The sequence below is a fragment of the Labrus bergylta genome, chromosome 14, assembly GCF_963930695.1.
Source record: "Labrus bergylta chromosome 14, fLabBer1.1, whole genome shotgun sequence".
NCBI lineage: Eukaryota > Metazoa > Chordata > Actinopteri > Labriformes > Labridae > Labrus > Labrus bergylta.
This window is the reverse complement of record NC_089208.1, coordinates 25,258,664-25,279,177: the sequence shown is the minus strand read 5'-3', so window position 1 is coordinate 25,279,177 and position 20,514 is coordinate 25,258,664. Positions and strand designations below refer to the sequence as shown.

At 41.7% G+C, this 20,514-nt stretch overlaps 1 protein-coding gene across 2 annotated transcripts in view; it reads right to left on the bottom strand.

The window, feature by feature from the left end:
- Positions 1–13,781: 13,781 nt before the first annotated feature.
- Positions 13,782–20,514, bottom strand: part of nrip1b (nuclear receptor interacting protein 1b) — a 47,808-nt gene continuing 41,075 nt past the window's right edge. For both annotated transcript variants that reach the window (XM_020631178.3, XM_020631177.3), the window contains one exon: positions 13,782–20,105. In XM_020631178.3, the coding sequence (XP_020486834.1) occupies positions 16,026–19,649 (3,624 nt within the window). In that variant the 5' untranslated portion in view covers positions 19,650–20,105 and the 3' untranslated portion in view covers positions 13,782–16,025. The remainder of the gene's footprint in view (positions 20,106–20,514) is intronic.

The window sequence follows — 20,514 nt, the reverse complement described above, 5'->3', positions numbered from 1 at the left end:
TTGATCAAATCTAAAACTAAGGGATTCACCTAACATGTACTACAGAGGGACGTAATGTGATTTTAGTGGTGCATAGAACTATGTTTGTTAGCTTTGGTGGGAGTTATTAGCATTAGCATGTAGACCAGAAGAGAAGTGTTCTTGTTGTTGATGTGTCAATGTGTTTTTTCTCCAGATGCAGATTATCATTGAACTCCTGGGTCAGCCGCCAGACGAGCTTCTGAACCAAGGACAGAGGACACATCTATTTTTTACTAAGACAAAGTCCAACAGCTGGAGGTTCAAGGTGCCACAAGTTGTTTCTTTTTTTTCTTTAGACTCATGTGATACTTTAAGGTTTGCATAACAATTATGTTTATAGACTGCTGTTGATTAGTTAGATTTAGGAAGAGAAACATTCATATGAACACACTGAACCTTCTTTCAGATGCCTGCGGAGTTCTGGCTAAATAAACATCTACAAACCCCCGAGGAACAAGAGTTTTCATCTCGGGATGATCTCAAAAAGGTACAGTGGGAAGCTTCTTGCACTGTCACTGTCAGTTTTATGTCTTAATGGATGACCAGGATGACAGCTTGACTGATGGTGGAATTGATCCTTGTTTTTCATAACTAGATTCCAAAAGGGAGCACAGCCGAAGCTGCAGAATACGAGCAGTGCATCGAGCTAATGAAGGCCATGCTGACGATGGATCAGAACAAGAGGATCACACCCAATGAAGTCCTCCAGCACCCCTTCATCACCCAGTAAGTACTTTTTAAAGTGGATTTAGTTTCTAACTGATGGGTGCAGTACAGGCAAAATGTTTTTAAACATCTCAGTGTTATCCATTTATTATTCAATGTTTTATAATCTCAGTGATTGAGATTATAAAAGCAAGCTGTGTAAATTGATAAATCCGTTTTCTGGAGACCGGTGTCTTTGGCAAGCCTGGTCCTCACTGGAAATTCTTACTTTTTTCAGACCATGCAACAATCTCTGTTAAGTGCAAAAAACTGCAGTTCCTCCATTGTCCACTTGAGACAGGCTGCAAAAGCCAAGGCATCCTCATTAGGTCCCAAATTAGAATGTACATTTTTACATCGCAAAAACAACCAATTTGATTTGTTTTTTTTATTGATTGGAAGTCCGGGGGAGACAGTGGGCATATTTTGAACGCAGGAACTTTTTCATAGATCTCTGAACTATTGCAACCCTCCCCATATTTGAATGATTCCACACCGTAGGAACTATGAACCCCTTAAGTTCCTAGAACCCTGTTTAGAGGAACCTTTTTAGCTCCTGCTTCAGAGTAGGCACTCTCGCAGCATCATGGCATGGATCAAGTGACATTGGGCCAAAATTAACTTTTCCTTTGGTCTTAAAAACTTATGGAATGACTGAATTCGATTTAGACCTTTACATCAGTGTGACAGTTATTGTTTGAACACAACAGGAATAAGAAGAGCATCGATCCACTTCCAACAGACCAGCACAGTCCACCTACCACAGTTTTTCCATCAGGTTTGATCCAAGTCCGGCCTACAAAACCTGAAAACACGCTGCAGCTAGAGGAGTACAACAAGAAACCATCAACCCCAGATGGCGACAACAGCAAGCAGAAGAAGAAGAACTGCTACCAGCGTGTTAAATCCTGCTTCAAGAAGAGGTTCTTCTGTAACCGAGTCGATGTCATTTTTAGTCTTAACAATGAGGACACTGAGGACAACAAAGACATTGAGGACACTGAGGACAACGAGGACACTGAGGAAGCCAACGAGGAGGACAACAAGAAACCATCAACCCCAGATGGCGATGACAGCAAGGAGAAGAAGAAGAAGAACTGCTACCAGCATGTTAAATCCTGGTTCAGGAAGAGGTTCTTCTGTAACCGAGTCAGCGTCATGTAGGATGAACGAGACCACAAACATAAGGACAGGTTTTTAAGTTGCTCTTCTTTTTCAATATTCCACTTGGCTTTGGGCTTCGGGTTGTGTTTATGTTGGCTGCCATGTTTGTGAGCTGTAATAGTACAGAACATCAGGTGTATGCCGCTGACCTGTCTGCTCACTCTCATTGGCTATTTTCAGGAATTCCGCCGGCCAGTGTTTTATATTTTTGATTCCAGTTTGGGGAGGCTCTGAGTCGATGGAGAGCAGTTAAATAATCATATTGACACCACACACTTAAATTATCTTAAATTATTACAAAAAATGATCAGTTGCGACAAGCGTTAAATCAGGCCTCCAATCCTTTACGGGGGCAGGGGACAAAACTGTCTAGTGTGTAGCCAGCCTAAAACACTTCCCAGAGCTGTACAGGGCAGCACGGCGGCTCGGTGGTTAGCACCGCAGCCTCACAGCAGACACATCATCCTGTCTGTGTGGAGTTTGCATGTCCTCCCCGTGACTGCGTGGGTTTTCGCCGGGTGTCTCCGGTTTCCTCCCACATCCCCAAAAACATGCCGCTTCAAGGTCAATTGGACACTTTAAATTGTCACTTTATCTGGTCAAATCAAATCAATAAATGAATGTTTTAAATTGAACAAACTGTCTCATGACTTTTTAATACCAAAGCTTTGAAAGAAATGACACAACATCAGTCATATGAGAGAGAGAGAGTGGCTGTGGATCAATCAAGGTAACAAGTCTGTGAATACAGACTTTTTTAAAGTCCTTTTTTGTGTTTAGTTATGTTTCTGCCTCTTACAAACAGACAGACAGCAGACTGATCAGTCTGTCTGATTTTTTTGTTCGATAAAAACGATTAAGAAAATACCCAACATTGTGTGTGTACTTTAATTTTAATTTTTGTACTAAACCCCAAAATAAATAAACACATTGAAAGCATAAATGCTCTGTTGGCCGACGTCGACAGAGAAGATTCAGAGCAGAGTGACGATCTTCATCCAGCTGATTGTCACTTTATGTGGTCAAATAAAATAAAAATCAATAAATAAATGTATTAAATTGATCAAGCTGTCTTATGACATTTTAGTGTCACCTTTAAACTCTCAGGGGGGTTAACTATCCGGCTGTCGGCCTTACTAGGATCATGAAAAAGAATAATGAGGAATTAAAAATAAATTAAATGAATGAATTATAACATTCTGCGTCTTTGCTTCTGATTCATTGGCAAACATAAACTAATATGGTGCCCATTCCTCTAAAATAAGAACGTTACCATACAGACCAGGTTAGGTTGACTCCATGCAGACCTCCTTAAACACATCATGATGTTATACTGCAGCCACGTTCCTCTCCTCTCTGCTGCCCTCTGGAGTCTGTTTGTCGGGTTTTACTCACTGGGTGTTTTTCATTCAGGGCTTTTTTTTGACAGCAGCCTTGCTTCAATCCTGCAGATGGATACTTTTTTAAATTTCTGATTAATTAAGGGCTTGCAGCTATTGGACGTCTCTGAATCTGGCTGACAAAGCATCATCCATTATCATCCAGCCGCTCTAGAACAGAACATTGTGTTAGTCTCTGTAAGAAATTGAGTTGTGATCATTTTTACGAGTGTAGCCTCTCATATAATGGCTTTAAGTCCAAATGAGCTGGCACAGTCACTATGAAATGTGATAGAACTGTAAGGATCCTCTCTTGGAGCAGGCTGAGTCCAGACTCTCCTGCATGCTGACACCCATTATCTGACACTCTCATTTTCTCTCACAATTTTTTAAAGGCAGAACGAATGTCACTACTTAATTGTTAAATTGTATTTATGGCTATCCAATTAGAAAAAAGCCACATGACATATAGCAGAAAAGAAAACCATTAAGGAGCCACACATACAGCAGAGGGGAGACCGGGTTAGTTTCAAAGTCCAGATTTGTACCTGAAACTACATAGAGTAATTATATTGCTTCTGTACGTGATCTGTGATCAGTTATAATATTTTAATGACACTGTAAGTCACTGCAATAGTTTAAATGTACTGTATCTACAATCCTGGTAGGTCCCTTTGGGCCTTGGTATTCATTGGGATGTGCAGGATAAGTCAACTAAACAAAATAACGTCATCACCCTTGCTAGTCATCACCAGAATTACTAGTAGGTTAAACTAATCATCAATATGTTTTTCATAATGTAGGCTAAAATGCTGGTTAAATGTTGTGTCTAAGCTGTAATGCAGCCACTTGCCACTAGTCAGGGCTGTAGCTCTCCCCTTTCCACTGCCAGGATGTGAAGCAGCACAGTGGGCAGATAGCATCTTGTAGCATCAGTGCAGGTTATTCCACAGTGCAGGGCAGTGCTTAACTACATTCTTTTGTGAACTTTATGATTTGCTGTCATGCTTTGCAGGAGAATGTGGCATGTCTCAAAGTGCTGCCATCAATTTTGTTAATGAAGAATGTGAGGAACTGTTTCAAATTGCAATGAAATAGACAGATTTCTGAGTGTGTTCTTACCTTTAGACTAATCCACTAGTCTGAATTCAAATCTCCAAAGTCACGAGAAACATCCTAACTTCTTAGGGGTGTGTATTGGCAAGAATCTGGAGATATGATAGTATCATGATTCTGGGGTATGATTCACTTTTTGTCGGGATACAGTGAGCAAGGTGATATCGTACTTTTTAGAATTTGCCTTTGGGACACTTTGATTCTATAAAAACACATAAACATGTGCATTAAATATACAGTTTGTATGAGATGCATTTTTAATACCCATTCATTCATCTAAAATGTTGGCTGTGTCCTATACAGCCATGCAACTGATACACAATTATGAAAAGCTGAGACATGCGCCGTCGTCACTGCACGTAAAGCCACCACCTTCACAAAATACATGTCACCTGACATGATTGGAAACCTGCTCCCATTCATTGTGTATTGCAAGCGGCAGCATGCCTGGATAAATAATGATGCGATTAGACTGCAGACGCCACTTTTTATCAGATGTTCTCAACCATTAGGTCATAATCAGGCATAAAGAAAATGGGGTGCAGTGTTTAGTGAATAAATCTTATGGAGTTCTGGTTTGATTGTTCGGTTAAAGACAACATGTTACCAGTGGAGATGAGCGCAACTGTAGGCTGTCCTACTTCAAAACTATCAACATTACTGTATAGGCCTAAAGCTCAACTACCGTATTGGTATCTAGCAGGATTACAAACTCCACATGGTGAAAACAGCTGGTTCTAGAAAGAGCTACACAGGTGCACAGAAACAGCACTTTAAGGACTCCACTGCACGCAATGGAAACCATCACACAGGAAGTCAGTTTAAACCTTCTTTTTCCCTTCTGGGTGACCCTTAAAAACAGATTGTGACATTTAAAACGGTGTGACTTATATTCTGGATCTCATAGTAAAGTGTTACATTTTAATGTAAATAGAACAGCATTGTAATAATTAAATTATTTTAGGGTACTTTTAAGAATGTATACAGTATCTAAAAAAATGTATATCACAACACTGAAGTGTGTTAATATTTCACAAGTGTTGTTACAATTGCACCCTATTGTGTTACAGTTTCCCCTGCATGTTGACTGCTGTGACATTTGATCTCTAATCTTTGCATCAATATCTTTGCTTTAAAATCAATTGTTAAAATATTGTAAACAAGTAAAAAACAAAATCTATTTCACAAAAAAAATTCCAAAATAATCCAAGACTAATCGAGATCAAAAAAATATTGTAACCATTTACCCCGGTCTCCCCGGCCAATAAGCATGTTTAACTGTTGTCAGACATTGCTTCTGTAAAACAAGGCGAGTCACTATATCTGTCCAATTCAGCCTCAGAAGTTATTTTAGGCACTGCGGACTTACATTATTTCTCCAGGATATTTATCTATTTTAAAACATGAAACAATAAAATGGATGTGTCACCTGAAAGTAATTTTTCCTCAAACTTACGCCTGCGACCACACAGTATACAGTATATGAAGTCCTGGTCTTCATATGAGCAAGATAAGCCTCTGTGTGATGAGCAGTCAAGGGAAATTACAGTCCCGCCTAGAGATTCTAGTAACTGATCCTCATATTTAATATCAAACACAGACTCGGACGTCCGTCATAGATGTTAATATGTGATACAGAAACCATGAACACATCGTACCTGAGAGGCATCACAGCACAGCAACGATAATAGTGAGTTAAAATATGTCAATGTATTTCATTAAAAACAGTCATTTCAGGAATAAAAAATGGTACATTTCATTATAAACAACACTGATTGTGTCCTTTCTCTTCGCTGTGTTTTCCCCAGAGAGCAACATGAGCATTGATTTTATGACAGAGTAAAGAATGAAGCCGTTAAACCCTGCTGTCGCTGAATGCAGGACATCCTGACAAGATCTTTGTTTGTGACGATTTACGCCATTTTCTCTCTTCCTAACTCTTCTCATGGATGAAATGTATGTACCAATTAAACCAGTCGCTCCCCTGCCTTGGTAGTCAAATAATATATTACATTCATTCAACCAATCAAGTGAAGGATTGTACCATCAAGTTGAATGAAAAGGAAGACAACATTTGCTTAACACTGATCCTACCAACTTGTGCTAGATTCAAGGACTAAAATAAAATGTTTTAAGAAAGAACCATCACAGCAAAATGTGTTTTTTTTAATCCCCAGTGATTAAATGGAATCCCCTGGAGTAAAAGGACTAGGAATATAAAAGCTCATCTATGTAATTTTTATTTTTATTCTGTAAAAAAACTTGCTCCATGTGAATTCTCCGGATAACAAAAAACAAATGTTTAAAGTTATTGAAAAAAGGGAAAGGGCCGCTCATTGTTCACCTCCCAATATGCAACTTTATTTTAAACTTTAACAGCGCTAAACTGTCTCGCCTCTGTTACTATTGATATTTAGAACGTCTCAGGGGCGTAAACATTGCAGCTTGAAACTTTATTTTAAATAGGGCATTGTTTTGATGTTTGCAGACATTTCTCTATTTTCTGCAGGTAATACTTTTTTTTTGTCCTGCACCTGTCTGCATTTTGCTTGGATCTGCGAACATTAGTTTTCTATTTTTGATGTTTATAAGTTATGTTACCATGATATCCTGAAAATGTCATGAAGATTTCATGCAGATTGCCCCTGTAACATTAGCTTGTTCGTCCATGTGTTAGCATGCTAACCAGTGCTAAAAGCACTGATCACAAAGTAGAGACATCACTGAGGGGAATGTCATTAGTTTAACTGATATCTAATGATGAACTATTGGACAACCTAAACGTGTAGAACATTTAAAAGGCTATATGTTCAATGGTAGTGGACTGTCTGCATCCATTTAGCACTAGCCCTTTTCAGACTGCTTTTTTCCAAACTAAGCTCAGCCGTCACTGTACATTCATGTTGATTCTGCGACGCATTGTGTTTTGGCATTGTGTTTTGGCATTGCAGAAGAATAGCACAGCGTGAGCTCCACATACACATACAGTCAGACATGCACACACACACACACACACACTGAACTCCCTCACTGGCTCTGCTGATACCGTCTCAGATGGCTGACGTCACTGAGGCTTCGTCCATTAATATTTACAGTCTATTGTTACTACCTCCGAAGACGGTACAGAGGGGGTATCACTTCGTCCCCCAATTACGCCTTTGCAACATTCAGATTGAAGGCGAAACATCTCAGGGGCGTAAATATCACGGCTTGAAACTGCAGTCTGAATAAGGCTACTGTGTGCATGAGGATAAAGTCAGTTAACGAAAACAATATGAGCTATACTAACAGGGAGATTTTATTATAATTTAGAGTGTTTGAACTTAGTCTTAAATTTACAAAAACAAGTTACATTATTCAATCACCTTACACATTTCACAGATAAATGATCCTTCTAAATTCTACATTTCACCGAGTCACACCTAAATGTGCTCTCCATATTCTTGTAACTAAATCCCTCTGAATACCAGATGCAGCTTTACTGACTTCACACTGAGTGGAGAATAAAAGAAGAAACTCAGACTCAGTTAAATTTGGCATGTTCAGTCCTAAACAGCCCTTAGCCCCCGCAGCACAAAGTTCACATCCTGAGCTGGTTTAAGCCGGACTGGTTGACACTGAAGTGCCCTTTCTCGTTCTACCGGGGATTTTCAGAAATGTTTACTTGGAAAGTTCATGACCCCACAGAGCAACCACAGTGTCACAGTTTGTGATGCACACACAGGAAATTAGCGGTTAATACATTTCTTGAAGATGAGATTTCTGACATGAAAGATATAACTGAGGTGACTATTAACTTTGCCTTCTGTGGGGCTGAACGGAGGCTAAGTTAAGGTCAGAGTCAGGTCAAGAGTGGAATTAATCAGCTCTGAAAAACATCATTGAGCACAGAGGGGATTTGCTGCTATCTTTAGGGATCAAAATAACCTTTGAATAACTTCTGTGAAAGACTTAACAAGACAATGCTTCCACTTCTAAAGAGATATGAGGACGTAGAAGACATTCACAGACGTGAGATTGACATTGCTAGTTCTCCCTAGTTTGTAAAACATTTACCCTCGTGCTTATCTGACATGTCAAATATCATCCATGTTCTTTCAGTGTCAGCCAAGATCCCTCCAGCTGACAGGCTGAACTGTGGACCGCAGGGACTCTCTCTCTTCATGAATATTACATTCAGTCTGTTTACATGCGTGCACATGTCTACAAATATAGAAGCTTTGCAATGAAGCAGTTATGGATCAGTACTCCCCTAACAGCATAGTATTTTATTTATATATTGGTTTGCAGGATATAGAAGTTCAAGTTTTAGTGAGCCACTGTGAAACTGAAATCCAATGAGATATGTTTATGCTTTGATCATTTCCTAAACCTTTAAGTTTTAAGCCCAAAAGTAACAGCGTCTGTTTCAAGAAAAATCTAAATAGTTGCAGTTGGCAGAGGTTTCAAAAGTCCTCACAAATATTTGTGGGACTGTTTCACTTAAACTATTCTTACTTGAATAATGGTTTGTCCAACAGAGGCTGTTTATTTATACTCTGCTGGACGGGACACTTAAAACAACATTTGGATGGGAAAATTAAGAGTATACCAACGTCTTTAGGCACCACTACACCTGGCGACACCTGATGATGCAACATAAGAAATTATACATTTTTAACCTCACAATTCTTAAAGGTATCAAAATTAGCCAGCTGTAGGAATTTATGTAAATAATCAAGTCAAAAATACATTTTAATAAATTCTAAAAAGCTGTCAAGAAAGTTAGAAAAAAAAAGTTGCTTACAGAAATGTTGACACTCATTGAGTACAGTAATATTAGTTTGTTACTTCCCTATGTGGAAGTTTAATTGAAATTGAGGAACCAAAAGCATGTATTAGGTTGAAAACATATCATGTTTTAGACTCGAATAATACATAGGCCCACTTTTTGGATTTAAGATCACAGAAACCTAATTCTGAGTAAATTTTTTTAACATTGAAGGTTTGAAGTCTCCTGAAGGTGTGAAGTCTCCTGCAAAACAAATGTTAGGTGTTTTGCTCGCTTATTTAAAAAGTGGAGCTATGCACCAGGCACACACTACTCAGTTTAATGAGTTAAGGCTGAATGGGTGAAATTGATGTATTGAGGAAGTCCCATTATTGATCTTAAGACTATTATAAAGAGAATTCATGTAAACTTAGTTCATTTATTTCCTCTCACTTCCATGCAATGGGCCTACAGAGGAAGTATCTGGTCTTTCCTCGATGACTTATTGTTTCCAGCCTTTCTGCAGAAGCTTATTGGTAATTCATGACTAATTAGTGCTTCATGTATGTGGAGCAGGAGGCTACAGGAAGCAGCAGGGGTCAAGAGGCTGTCAACCATGAAAGGAAAGAAAAGGACTGAAGCCCTGCTGCCACTTGTCATATTTACACAAAACCTCTGAAGAATGGTCTGAACGTGACGCTGGGGAGGAGGAGGAGGAGAGGGAGGAAGGTGGGAGGTGCTGTTGGTGGTGTGTGGTTTGTGTTTGTATGTGAGGAGGGGGAGGAGGGGGGGGGGGGGGGGGGGGGGGGGGGCGGCACAGCTGCAGGCCAACAGTTGATCCCGTCCCGGGAAACAGGATCAGCCAGGTCAGGGCAAGGAGGGTGGAGGGGCAAAAGGTGGTGACCCCCGGGGGGTTAAGGAACAGACTTCACAAAGACGAACATCTTCAAAAAGCAAAAGGCCCCAGTGGGGGAAAAAAACCGGTACAAGGTTGTGAAAATAAACCGACGTGACCTCCTTCTGTGGGAGCGGGAGTTTCCCCAGGTGTTTGCTTTAACCTCCTTATTGTTGGCTGACATCAATGCTGCTTTCATGTTTTACTATTTTAAACAGCAAAGACTAGACTAACTGCTTCAGTAAAGCTTTATAATAACTTTATTTTTCTATTTATATGTGTATTTTACCTCTACTTGAGCTTACATTTACAGTGACTTCACTTTAGTGCATGCATACTACAAATAACATTTAAAAACTGACACAACCTTGCTTTACGTAAAACTGAATTTAAAGCCATGGCTTTTTGTATAAATTTCAATTAAAAGAGCACCCAGAGTTTGCATTATCGAGCACCAAAGTGCTCCATCACATTTCAGTACAATAACATTTGGAGTCTCCAGAAGTACAACACATGTCCATAAACAAAAAAAAAACATATAGTGGGGCACTGGTGCCCCATGTATGGAGGCTGTAGTCCTCCAGGTGGACCAAATCTATCCACTAACCTATCTCTTCAATAAAGGCACAAAAAGCCCAAACATAAATCTTGAAAAAAACATATAATTCCCTTGATCTTATATTGTGGATAATTGCCTGTAATCTTAAGGGTCACATTTGAAGTTACAGCAAATTGCTTTTCAAGCTGCTAAAACTGTAAAAAAAAAAAACAACATATTTCTACACTGTGTAAGTTTCATTATTCAATGCATTTGACCTGAAATCGAGTATTATTCATTAGGTAATATATTTGTTTCTTTTTACCCTTTAAGTTTAAACATTCCCTGATATATATTTTTTTAATCTTTACGTCCATTAATTCACTTTTTCTGTTTTACATCTTGGTGTTTCTCAAAGCAGATGAGTTTAATGATAACAGGATGATTTCCTGAACCGAACTGATTCCCTCAGTTCAGTTTGTTTTTCCTGTAATTTTTTAAATGAACACAGAAAATATTGAGTGCTTTCTTAATTAGACACTCGACTATCCGTTTATTGCTCTTTGCGTGTGTATCGGGCCGTTGATTAGTGTGAAACACTTTGTGTTGTATTAACGACTAAATAAAAAGTGGAATGTAATTGAAGTCTTATTGTATCAAGGCAGATTGATTTTACTGGTTATTTTCTCTACAAAGTTTTCATATTCTGGCATTTGTTTGAAATGTTCTGCCTTTATCACACTTCAAACCCATAAAAAGTTAATTATATAGTGTGTGCATGTGTGTGTGTGTGTGTGTGTGTGTGTGTGTGTGTGTGTGTGTGTGTGTGTGTGTGTGTGTGTGTGTGTGTGTGTGTTTACATAACATTTGAGGTCAAGCCATGTGCTCAAAGTTCAAACACTTGCATGAAGGGAGGGCCGTCGAACATCTGTGAGCATATTCATCACAGCAATCACCATGACAACTGATGACAAGTGATGTGTGTGTATGGCCTCCATGTGAATAAACAAAGCGCCAAACAAAGAACGTTTCCCATCAGCACTCAGATCTGTGCAAAAGAGTAGAAACAGTGAATGCGTTCCCATGCAGATAAACCCTCTGCTGAGCATGTTAAGTGCAGTCATTAAGTTGTTTGTCAGAGAATAAGCATCTGTAACGCCAGGAAATAGTTTCTGCGGGGCCTCATGACTATGAAAAGCCTGTTGTGGCACTTCCGAGTCCTTGGCCCCTCAGCCGAGTCACTGGTGACCTGGTGTGCAGGCATCGCTCACATCCTTTTGGCTTCATGCTGAGGTCAGGAAATCAAAGAGAGAAGCCACAGACAAACAGCCGATTGTCAAGTTTTACACCTTGACCTCGGCTTAAACTTCTGACTAACCCCCTTTATGTTTGCGGCTGGTTCAGCAATCGCAGGAAATCAAGAGGTTACTGGCGGTTCAGCCTTGATAAGAATCTTGAAATGGAGAAGTTCAGCGAGGGGAAAGGTTAGCGCGAGTTTAAAGAGAGTGCGCTCAGTCATGGGGAGTATTAAATAAAAGGGAAGTCGGGGCTGAGGAGCTGCACTGCGATTTCAAAAGTGCACTGCAGACAAAAAGCCGTCTGTTCGCTCACTGGACTTCATATTCAAACCCAGAGCGAGTGAAAGGGAAGTTTAGCTTGAACTCATCTTCACCTTTTTGCAAGTCTCACACTACGGGCTGTTTTTTTCTCAAGTCAAGAGAATTATCAGAAAACAGACAGCTCTCTGGACTGATGCACGCACTCAGGTCTCGTGTTGACTGTACGATGAGATCTATTTTGGTCTCGAAATAAAATGTATATGTTGAATTTTTTTAAGGCACACCCTTGGGCATTCAGTGTACATCTGGTGACCCCCACGTGTCCTCCCTCCTTTCTGTGTCTTTCCTGCCTTTGTTACGACTCAGCACTGAAGTGAACAGCAGCCAACTCAGAAGCACAAGTTTTAAGGCAAATACAGGACATCCTCCTGCTCTACTTTAATACAGTCTTTGATTACACAAAGTGCAGGTCGGCTTTGATGTCCTCTTTTAAAAAAAAAAAAATAAGACAACTCTGTATTGTGAGATATTGGGATGCTTGGTGCCACAATTTCCTACTAGTTACTTCTGCTGAATATGTTCTGTCAAATATGTTCTCACTTGCATGATTAAAAACTAATCTACATGTGGTCATGAATCAAAAATATACATTTCTTGAAAAATAAACAACCTTGCTTACCTTAGAGATTTTATTAAGTTAAATAAAGTTTTTCTACGGATGCCCAAAGAGGTCATGCATCCATACATGTTATGTAGTCCATCATCCTGAGATAATAAGTCATTTTATGAGTAATCAACACAGCTGATTTTTTCCATTGTAATGGATTTCTCTATCTCGGTTTTCTCGTGATAATTTTCTGTTGATCTACCAAACAAGATAATAGGCTGGTCACTGGACATGCCTCGCTGCTCCCATTCCCCATACTATGAGGTATGTAAAGCCTATTCCTCTGTTTGTTTTGTTCTTTTGCAACTCTGGGGATACAAGATAAATATCAAGCTCTTATGAAAATGACCAGAAAGTACTCAATTTATCACACGAACACAGTAAATAAAATGTATGGATGCAGGAGACCCCCCCCCCCCCCCCCTCGTCTGACAGGGGTAGTCTCTGTGTCGCTGTGAGGATCATATGTTAACAGCCAGGTCAGGAGAATCTCTGGAGCGGTCCTCCTGAAATTATCTAGATATTTTCAGGAGTGCAGATGTGAAAACGGCTTATTTTTCTGTTGCAACTCTTAGAATATTAAATAAATATAGAGAACATTTCCAGAAAGTACTCAAGTTAACACTCAAACACAGTAAATACAATATATGGATGCATGTCTGCTAAGAGCTCTGACTTTTACTGTATGACTCCTATAGCCAATCAAAAATACAACCATGTTGTTTGAACCTTATCATTTTGGTTATCTAAATGTTATTAACTGATATACGTCCCCTTAGTTGTTCTTTGTAGTGTCTTTTTAAATATGTCTGGTTTAGAGTAATTGAAAGGCACACATTAAGGTTGTATAATAGCTCCTAAAATATAACAGCTTCCTTCAGAAAACCTCATGATAGCTGATACACTTGCAGCTCTTTTTTTATTTGCATATGAAACACACTTCTCATTGGCAAACTGGAAAGATAGGAACACATCCATACTAGTTCATGCATTTTAGTACTTTATTTCTGAGATATCAGTGCAAATGAACACCAAAAATGAAAACATAAAAAATGAAATAATGTTTCAGGTCTTCACATGAAAAAAATGAAACACCTTTTTTTTTTTTTATATATTTGCTGCTACAAATGTATTTAGATGCACAATGCAGATCTATGATTGTACGTCAATCCCCCACTATAGCCCCCGAGCTCTTTCACAGAGCTTTGTTAACCAGTAACAGAAAAGAAAATCACAAAAATATTCAATGCACGTTTATTTTTCACACATTTGAATCAACTTGCTCAACAGTCTGTGGTTATTTAGGGACTGCTCATATTCTAAATGAACCTCTCTCTGTGATAAAAAAAGACCTATTTTAAGACTTGACATTTTCCCCCATCACCAGTAGGGATACACAGGTAGTTCCCATGCGTCTGCATGCAACAGGCAGCAGTGAGGAGAGTCAGACATTATTACACAACACAGCGCAGGATAGATTATCATTTACCACATAGAGACACATGCAAAGAACAAACCAACCGAAAAAAGATGGGCATAGCATCCTCTGCCTTTGTATGTACACTTGTACGCATATAATTCATATTTACATATCAGGGCATTAAAAACTAGGGTAATATCTTTTCTTAAACATTACAAAATAGTCATCTTTCATACTGAAAGTACTATTTACACAAATATATTTAACCATTGTGAAAATGTATTAATAATCGAAGAGACGTACTCCATGGGTATATGTATTAAAAAGATCACAAGACTAAATGGATAAAGCAATGTGTGAACTTAACAGTACAATCAAAATAAGGAGCTAGATAGCAGATATCCCTCAAGACACCAACCTGTCTTGGTGATTATTGGGGGGCAGGTACACGTATCCAGCTGCTTTGAAAACAAAGATGTACCAGTGGGTCTTCTCTTAGTTATCATGCAATTCTTTTGACATTTTTATGGGTTAAGAGACTGCCACGGAAATGAAAGATGTCCGAAAAACCACAACAGTTAAAAAATTATCAAAAAAAGATCACAAACTGTCAAATTCTCAACAGATAACAATACTGACATTTTTTTAAAAACATGCCGTTAAATTATTCTGAAAAGGACACTGAGGGCTCAGCTTCGATAATGCAAACTCTGGGTGCTCTTTTAATTGAAATGTATTCAAAAAGCCATGGCTTTTAACTCCGTTTTTTGTGCATGAAGCAAGGTTGTGTCGGTTTATCCAGGGTGGTAAGATAAGTTACTCAGACACTGCGGCCTTCTGTTGCTCTAGAAACCTGTCTCAATACAGTTGCTCAACTGTAAGAACCACACATGCAGTGTTGACCCATCTGCTCAAAACTGCACAGTTTGCAAAAACTTAACCCTGAATTTGCACCATCGAATATCGCCCTCAAACGTTCAATTCAAAAAAGCATAATCCAATGATGTGTGACCATTCAAATCTCCATTGATATATTCTTACTCCATTGGTTACTATACCACAACATGAATCTGGAGGAAAAGCAAGACAAAGCATTCATCATGTTGGATCCTCACTGAAGCTACTGCAGTGTGAACATTATTTTCAAGGTCCTCCTTTGAATGAATTTATCGTGTACGTTGTTGTGATAGACCACTGTGTCTGCCCCACAATGATTTTATTTGGAATCTTATCTAAAATTGATGGGAAGTTGTCTATCTGCAAATGTTCTGATGGAGAAAATAAATAAATGTCCACTGAACTCAGCACTAACATTTTTGGAGTCATCAATAATAAATGGGGCTGGAAATGTTCTTACTAAATGTTTTATGGTGGGCAACAAAGAGGACATGGAATAGTGATATGTGTACAATTCAGATATAAATAATAAGTGTAAAAAAGACCAAATTGTAAAGGAGGACTTCGTTATTGACAAAATGAATTATATTGTGCAAGTTATTGATAGGGAAAGGTCAAACGTTATCGGTTGTGTAGGTTTCCATGAATCAATTTGACATTTTGATAAGATGGGACTGTTTTGAACCATTCTATGACCTCACTATTCAAAAACTGACAAACCAAAGCACTTGTGCATTTTAAGTATGCCTTTGAATTTGAACTTGCTCTATTCCACTTTAAAAAACAAACATTTTTTCCAACTTTATTTTTGTATCATCTAACCAATTTGGCAAGTTATTTTAAAAAAAAAAGGAAAAAAAGAGTCAATGATTTTGGGTTCCATTTAGTTTTTTTTTCTGCAGTTGATACAACTTCTATTCAGATGATTGGCTCAGCCCCTGGCTCTCATGGCTGTGCTTGTCATTGTGGGTTGGTGATTGTGGGGTGGAGCTCAGACTGTGTTCATAAGCATGCATGTCACTGATTGGCTCTTCTTTAACTCTGACCACTGACTGGGTTCCCTCCGCCTGATCCCTCACCTCCTTCCTCAGCTGAAGGCTTCCCTTCTGCAACATGTAATACAAGATTGGGTTGGACCGCGAGAGCCGTGGAGAGTCCAGGTTAGAGTCACAACCCTCATCGTCCTCCTCCTCCTCTTGACTACTCCATCGCACAGGGCTCTCAGGCTCCTGTTTGACTAGAGTAGGGGGGTCCCGTTTTTGAGTCACTGGCCATGGAGCGGGGTGGCGGCTCCAGGGGGTGCGTACAGGGCTGTCACCTTGAGGGGGTGTGGGCAGTGGTCTGAGATTACTCGGAAGCCCTGAGTTGAGGGAGCCATGGGGGTGCCAGCTTGAGAGGTGGAGAAAGCTGTGATTATGGGAAGGCTGATTAAGAATGCTGCCATTGGCCTTGCCATTGGCTTGCAAGACTGAGGGACTGGGTGTCCCTCGGGGTTGCTGGGACAGTTCCTTCAGGCAGTTGTCCGAGAGCAGCAGCTGTTTGAGCACATTGAAGCCCCGGCTCTCTCTGGTGAGGGCTTCACTTGGTGGGCTCCTGGGTGGAGCAATTTCTTCCTTCAGACTCCTCTGCTGCTCGGGCTCTTCCTGAACAGGAGGAGATGCAAAAATGTGTGTGTCACCACTGTCCATTGCACTTGTAGAGCTCTTACTACTTAAACAATCAGTCCGATCAATGCAGAGGCGTCTCTTCTTAGGACTTGGGCTAGGATACTCCCTCTGTTCCTCTTTAACCTGTCTGGGCTGTGACTCAGCCTGCATAGCAGCACTGGTATAGTAGGTAGCAGTCTGTTGTTTAAGCAACTGGCTGAGCAGGCCATATTTTGCTATGACCTCTGTAGGCCGAGGTTCTGTTTTAAAGTCCTGCTGAGAATCTGACAGGGGGCTATTCTTATCATAACTGCTAGGTCTCTTCCTGCCACTTGACTCCTCAGACATGGCTGAGGATGGTCCCACCTCCTCCAGAATCTCCGTTTTGACCTTTACGTCCAAAGGGGGCCCATTGGAGCTGTCACAGACAAAGGGTGCACAGGGGATCTTTTCGTAGCTCCCTCCAGCCATCTCTACACTCCTTCTGCCACAACCACTTGGCCTTTCTTTGCGGCTGACTGTGGGAGTAGCTGTGCCATTTCCTAGCAGGAGCTGCAACACAGTGCGCCTCTCTAAAAGGTTCTCAATTTGGGATGGAGGAGAGGCCTCCTTCTGACTTAAAGGCGTGCCACTGCCTGAGGGTCCATCTGAGAGTGGAGTCGTGGTGGTCCTGTGGATTGGAGCATTAAGCCTTTCCAATAGGGCAAGCGGCCTACTGGCATCTAACTCCGGACTCACCCCACTGGAGGGGATGGGTGGTGAGGAAGAAGCGGTACCACACTGAGCCAGATTCTGTAACAGTTTACTGGCACTGAAAGCAGGCTCTGAAGACTTTTCAGCAGGGAAGGCTTTAGATTTACACAAATCCAGTGGGCTAGACTGGACATGCGGAGAGGGGTAGGAGTATGGGGATAGTGCTCCACCAGGATCTCGATTAAGTGGGTAAAGGGGCTGGGCTGGGGCTAAAGGTCTATCTAGGGGGCTTTTTGTCCTAGTCTCTTCCCAGGGTACCAGTCCCTTTGGTTGGCCTTGAGACATGGCGGCCATACTTATATCAAGTGGCAAATCCTGGCTAACTGCACTTTTATTTACCATCTCGTGATTTCTTCGTTCAAGAAGCAGCTGCATGAGTGTGAGCTTAGGGTGGGATTTTGGGTCAGGGCTCCTTTCAGGCTCCTTGTTCTTGGGCACCTTTGATCCTGATGACTCTGGCTTCCACTTGTTTATTAAAGATTCTGTTAGTTTGTCCAGTGAGGATGTAGACAAAGAGGAGGAGGAGGATGAAGAAATTGCAGTTGAAACAGAGGAGACAACAGTAGAGGATGGTGAAAAGTTTGTGGTGGCGGGTTGAGCAGAAACTTGAGGGGAAAATGCAACTGGGACGGAGGAATAGACAGTGGTTGTAGAAGAGAGGGTAGAGGTGGAAGAGGAGAAGGAGGAAGAGTGAGTTTTGGGCCCCATCTCTTGTGTATTGGCCCGGTTTCTCATGGATAGGTCAATAGGAGAGCAGCTTGAGTAGGAACTCTCTGCATCACTGCTGTCCTTGGTCAGGCTCCTCTCCTGGGTAGAGCATTCGCTGTCCGATGTGACTGAAGAGGAGCCACTTGGTGGCAGAATTCCACAGCTGTCCTCCAGATGCCCATTCTTTGTCAGCTGCTTCTGATTGTTGTGGTTATTGAGTAGCAGCAGCAACAAGCTGCTGCAAGTCTGGGGGGGACGGGTTGGACGCGAGTCAAAGCCTCGTTTCTCCTTAAGTGGTTGGCTGTGAGTGTGGTTTGGAGCATGTGGGGGTGTGGGTGGGGAGCTTTGGCTGTGGCCACGCAGCAAAGAGGGGCTCTGTGGACTGGAGAGGGTTGTTCGAGGGAGTGTACTTGTTGTTGAAGTTGTTGTCATTCCATTTGGGGATTTTAAGGAGTTATGTGTGTCTGGGACTCTCGGTGGGGTCCCTCCGACACTAGGTGGCCTTGTGTCAGGGCCATACTGCTGGTTTGCCATGGCAGCTAGTCTTTCACTGGCAGATCTTCCAGAGAGCTGGGCTTTGAGTGCATGCTCTCGAGAGTACTGCTGGAGATGGGCTTCACTGGAAAGTAGCAGAGCCAATTGACTGCAGGCTACACTGGGCTTGGGTGAAGGTGCTGGACTAGAACGGATTTTTACCATGTTGGCCACTGCCTTCAGACGCTCTGCGCAGGACACTGATTCAGCAGCTGTTGGAGCAGACGGAGGGGTGGCACTGTGTGCTGACCGAGGCGATTCTGGGGGTCTGTCCTGACTATGTCCCCTGCGACTGTAAGGTGTGTTGCTGTGATTTTGAAGTTTACTCTTCCTCATTAGGCCCTTCAAGCGGCTTGAGGCTGTCCCATAGACAGGAAGTGGCTCTTTTTCTGCAGGTGGTGCCTTGGAGGGAGAGGAACACTCGCTGGGGGGTTTATTGGAGTGCTGAGACATTGCCACACTCTGAAGCCTTGAACTGAATGACTGCAGCAAGGAAGCCAACAGTGTGCTCTCCCCAGCATGAGGATTTCCCTCTAGTGCTCCATTTTGCAGGCCACCCCCTTGTCCATTTAGCTCTATTGAGGGTGAACTCTTCTGCTGGTTCACTGGATCATTCCAGGCTCCAGAGCGCAGCAGGCGGGCCTTCTTCAGGTGCTGTGAAGAACCTAGAGTTGGCCCATTTGTTCCAGACTTGGGTGCTGTGGGGCCATGGCTGGGCAGTTGGAAGGGCCCACCCACCTTTTCACTCTGTTCCTGGTTGCTGTGGGCAGCCTCAGACCTCCCACTTGCCGTGGCCCCAGGCCCGGCTACCACTGGATGCATCAGTAAACCTTCCAGATAAGTTAGAACAGCTGAATCCTTGTGTGTCTCAGGGCCAGGCTCCTCCCCATGAGTCATGTTCAATACTAGGATCCCCTCGTATGGTTCAGCACTGTTACTGGGAAACAAATGTCCACTAGGTCATCTGTCTGACAGTGGCATGTACTTCCTAAATACCAAAAAGAGGGCAGGCAACTCCGCAGAGTTAGCCTGCAGGGGACCGTCGGATGCACTGGCTGGATGTGATCCCTCTATGTAGTGGGCAAAGTCAGCGCTGTGGTGAAACAGCAACCATTGTTTGAGGCAAACTGGGGCAGGCTGGCCTTCCAGGCATTGTTGTATGCCTTTAAAGACCGTAGGATCCCAGAGGGCCTAGATCCAGGCTTATGTGAGTAGCAAGAGAGGAGTCAGCAGGATTTCACCACAAAGATGTTGACACATTCCGTGGCTGTGGATGTTTGGGATGTCTGTCGTAGGCCTTGCAGTGGTTCTGTCAGTGGGGCCTTTAAGCTTTCCAGATCTCAAATGGGGGACCTACAGTAGTAACAGAGAGATAGAAAAGGAGGGTGGTAGAGAGGGGTGGTAAGGTGAAGAGAAAGAGGGGAAAAAAGGAGAAACTGTGTGAGAATCAGGAATTTGTACAGCACTATATTACATTCATTTCACCACCTTGTCTGCCATCTCTGTTACTTAGCAACATTTCAGATTGACTGCACACGGCTCCTTCCTCTCTCTGCACTCTCCCCTCGCAGCCACTGAGCAGACGACAAATGTAGATTAGGCCTGATTGGATCCAAATTGAAAATTCAAGCCCACTACCTTGAAAACATTCAGGTCGTGAGCTGTAAGCCCCTCACAGCGATGTCTTTCAAAAGTGAAGGGCCTTGTGAGAGCTGTGAATAATTTCTTGTGCAGCTTGTCATTTCAGTGGATTATCCCCCCC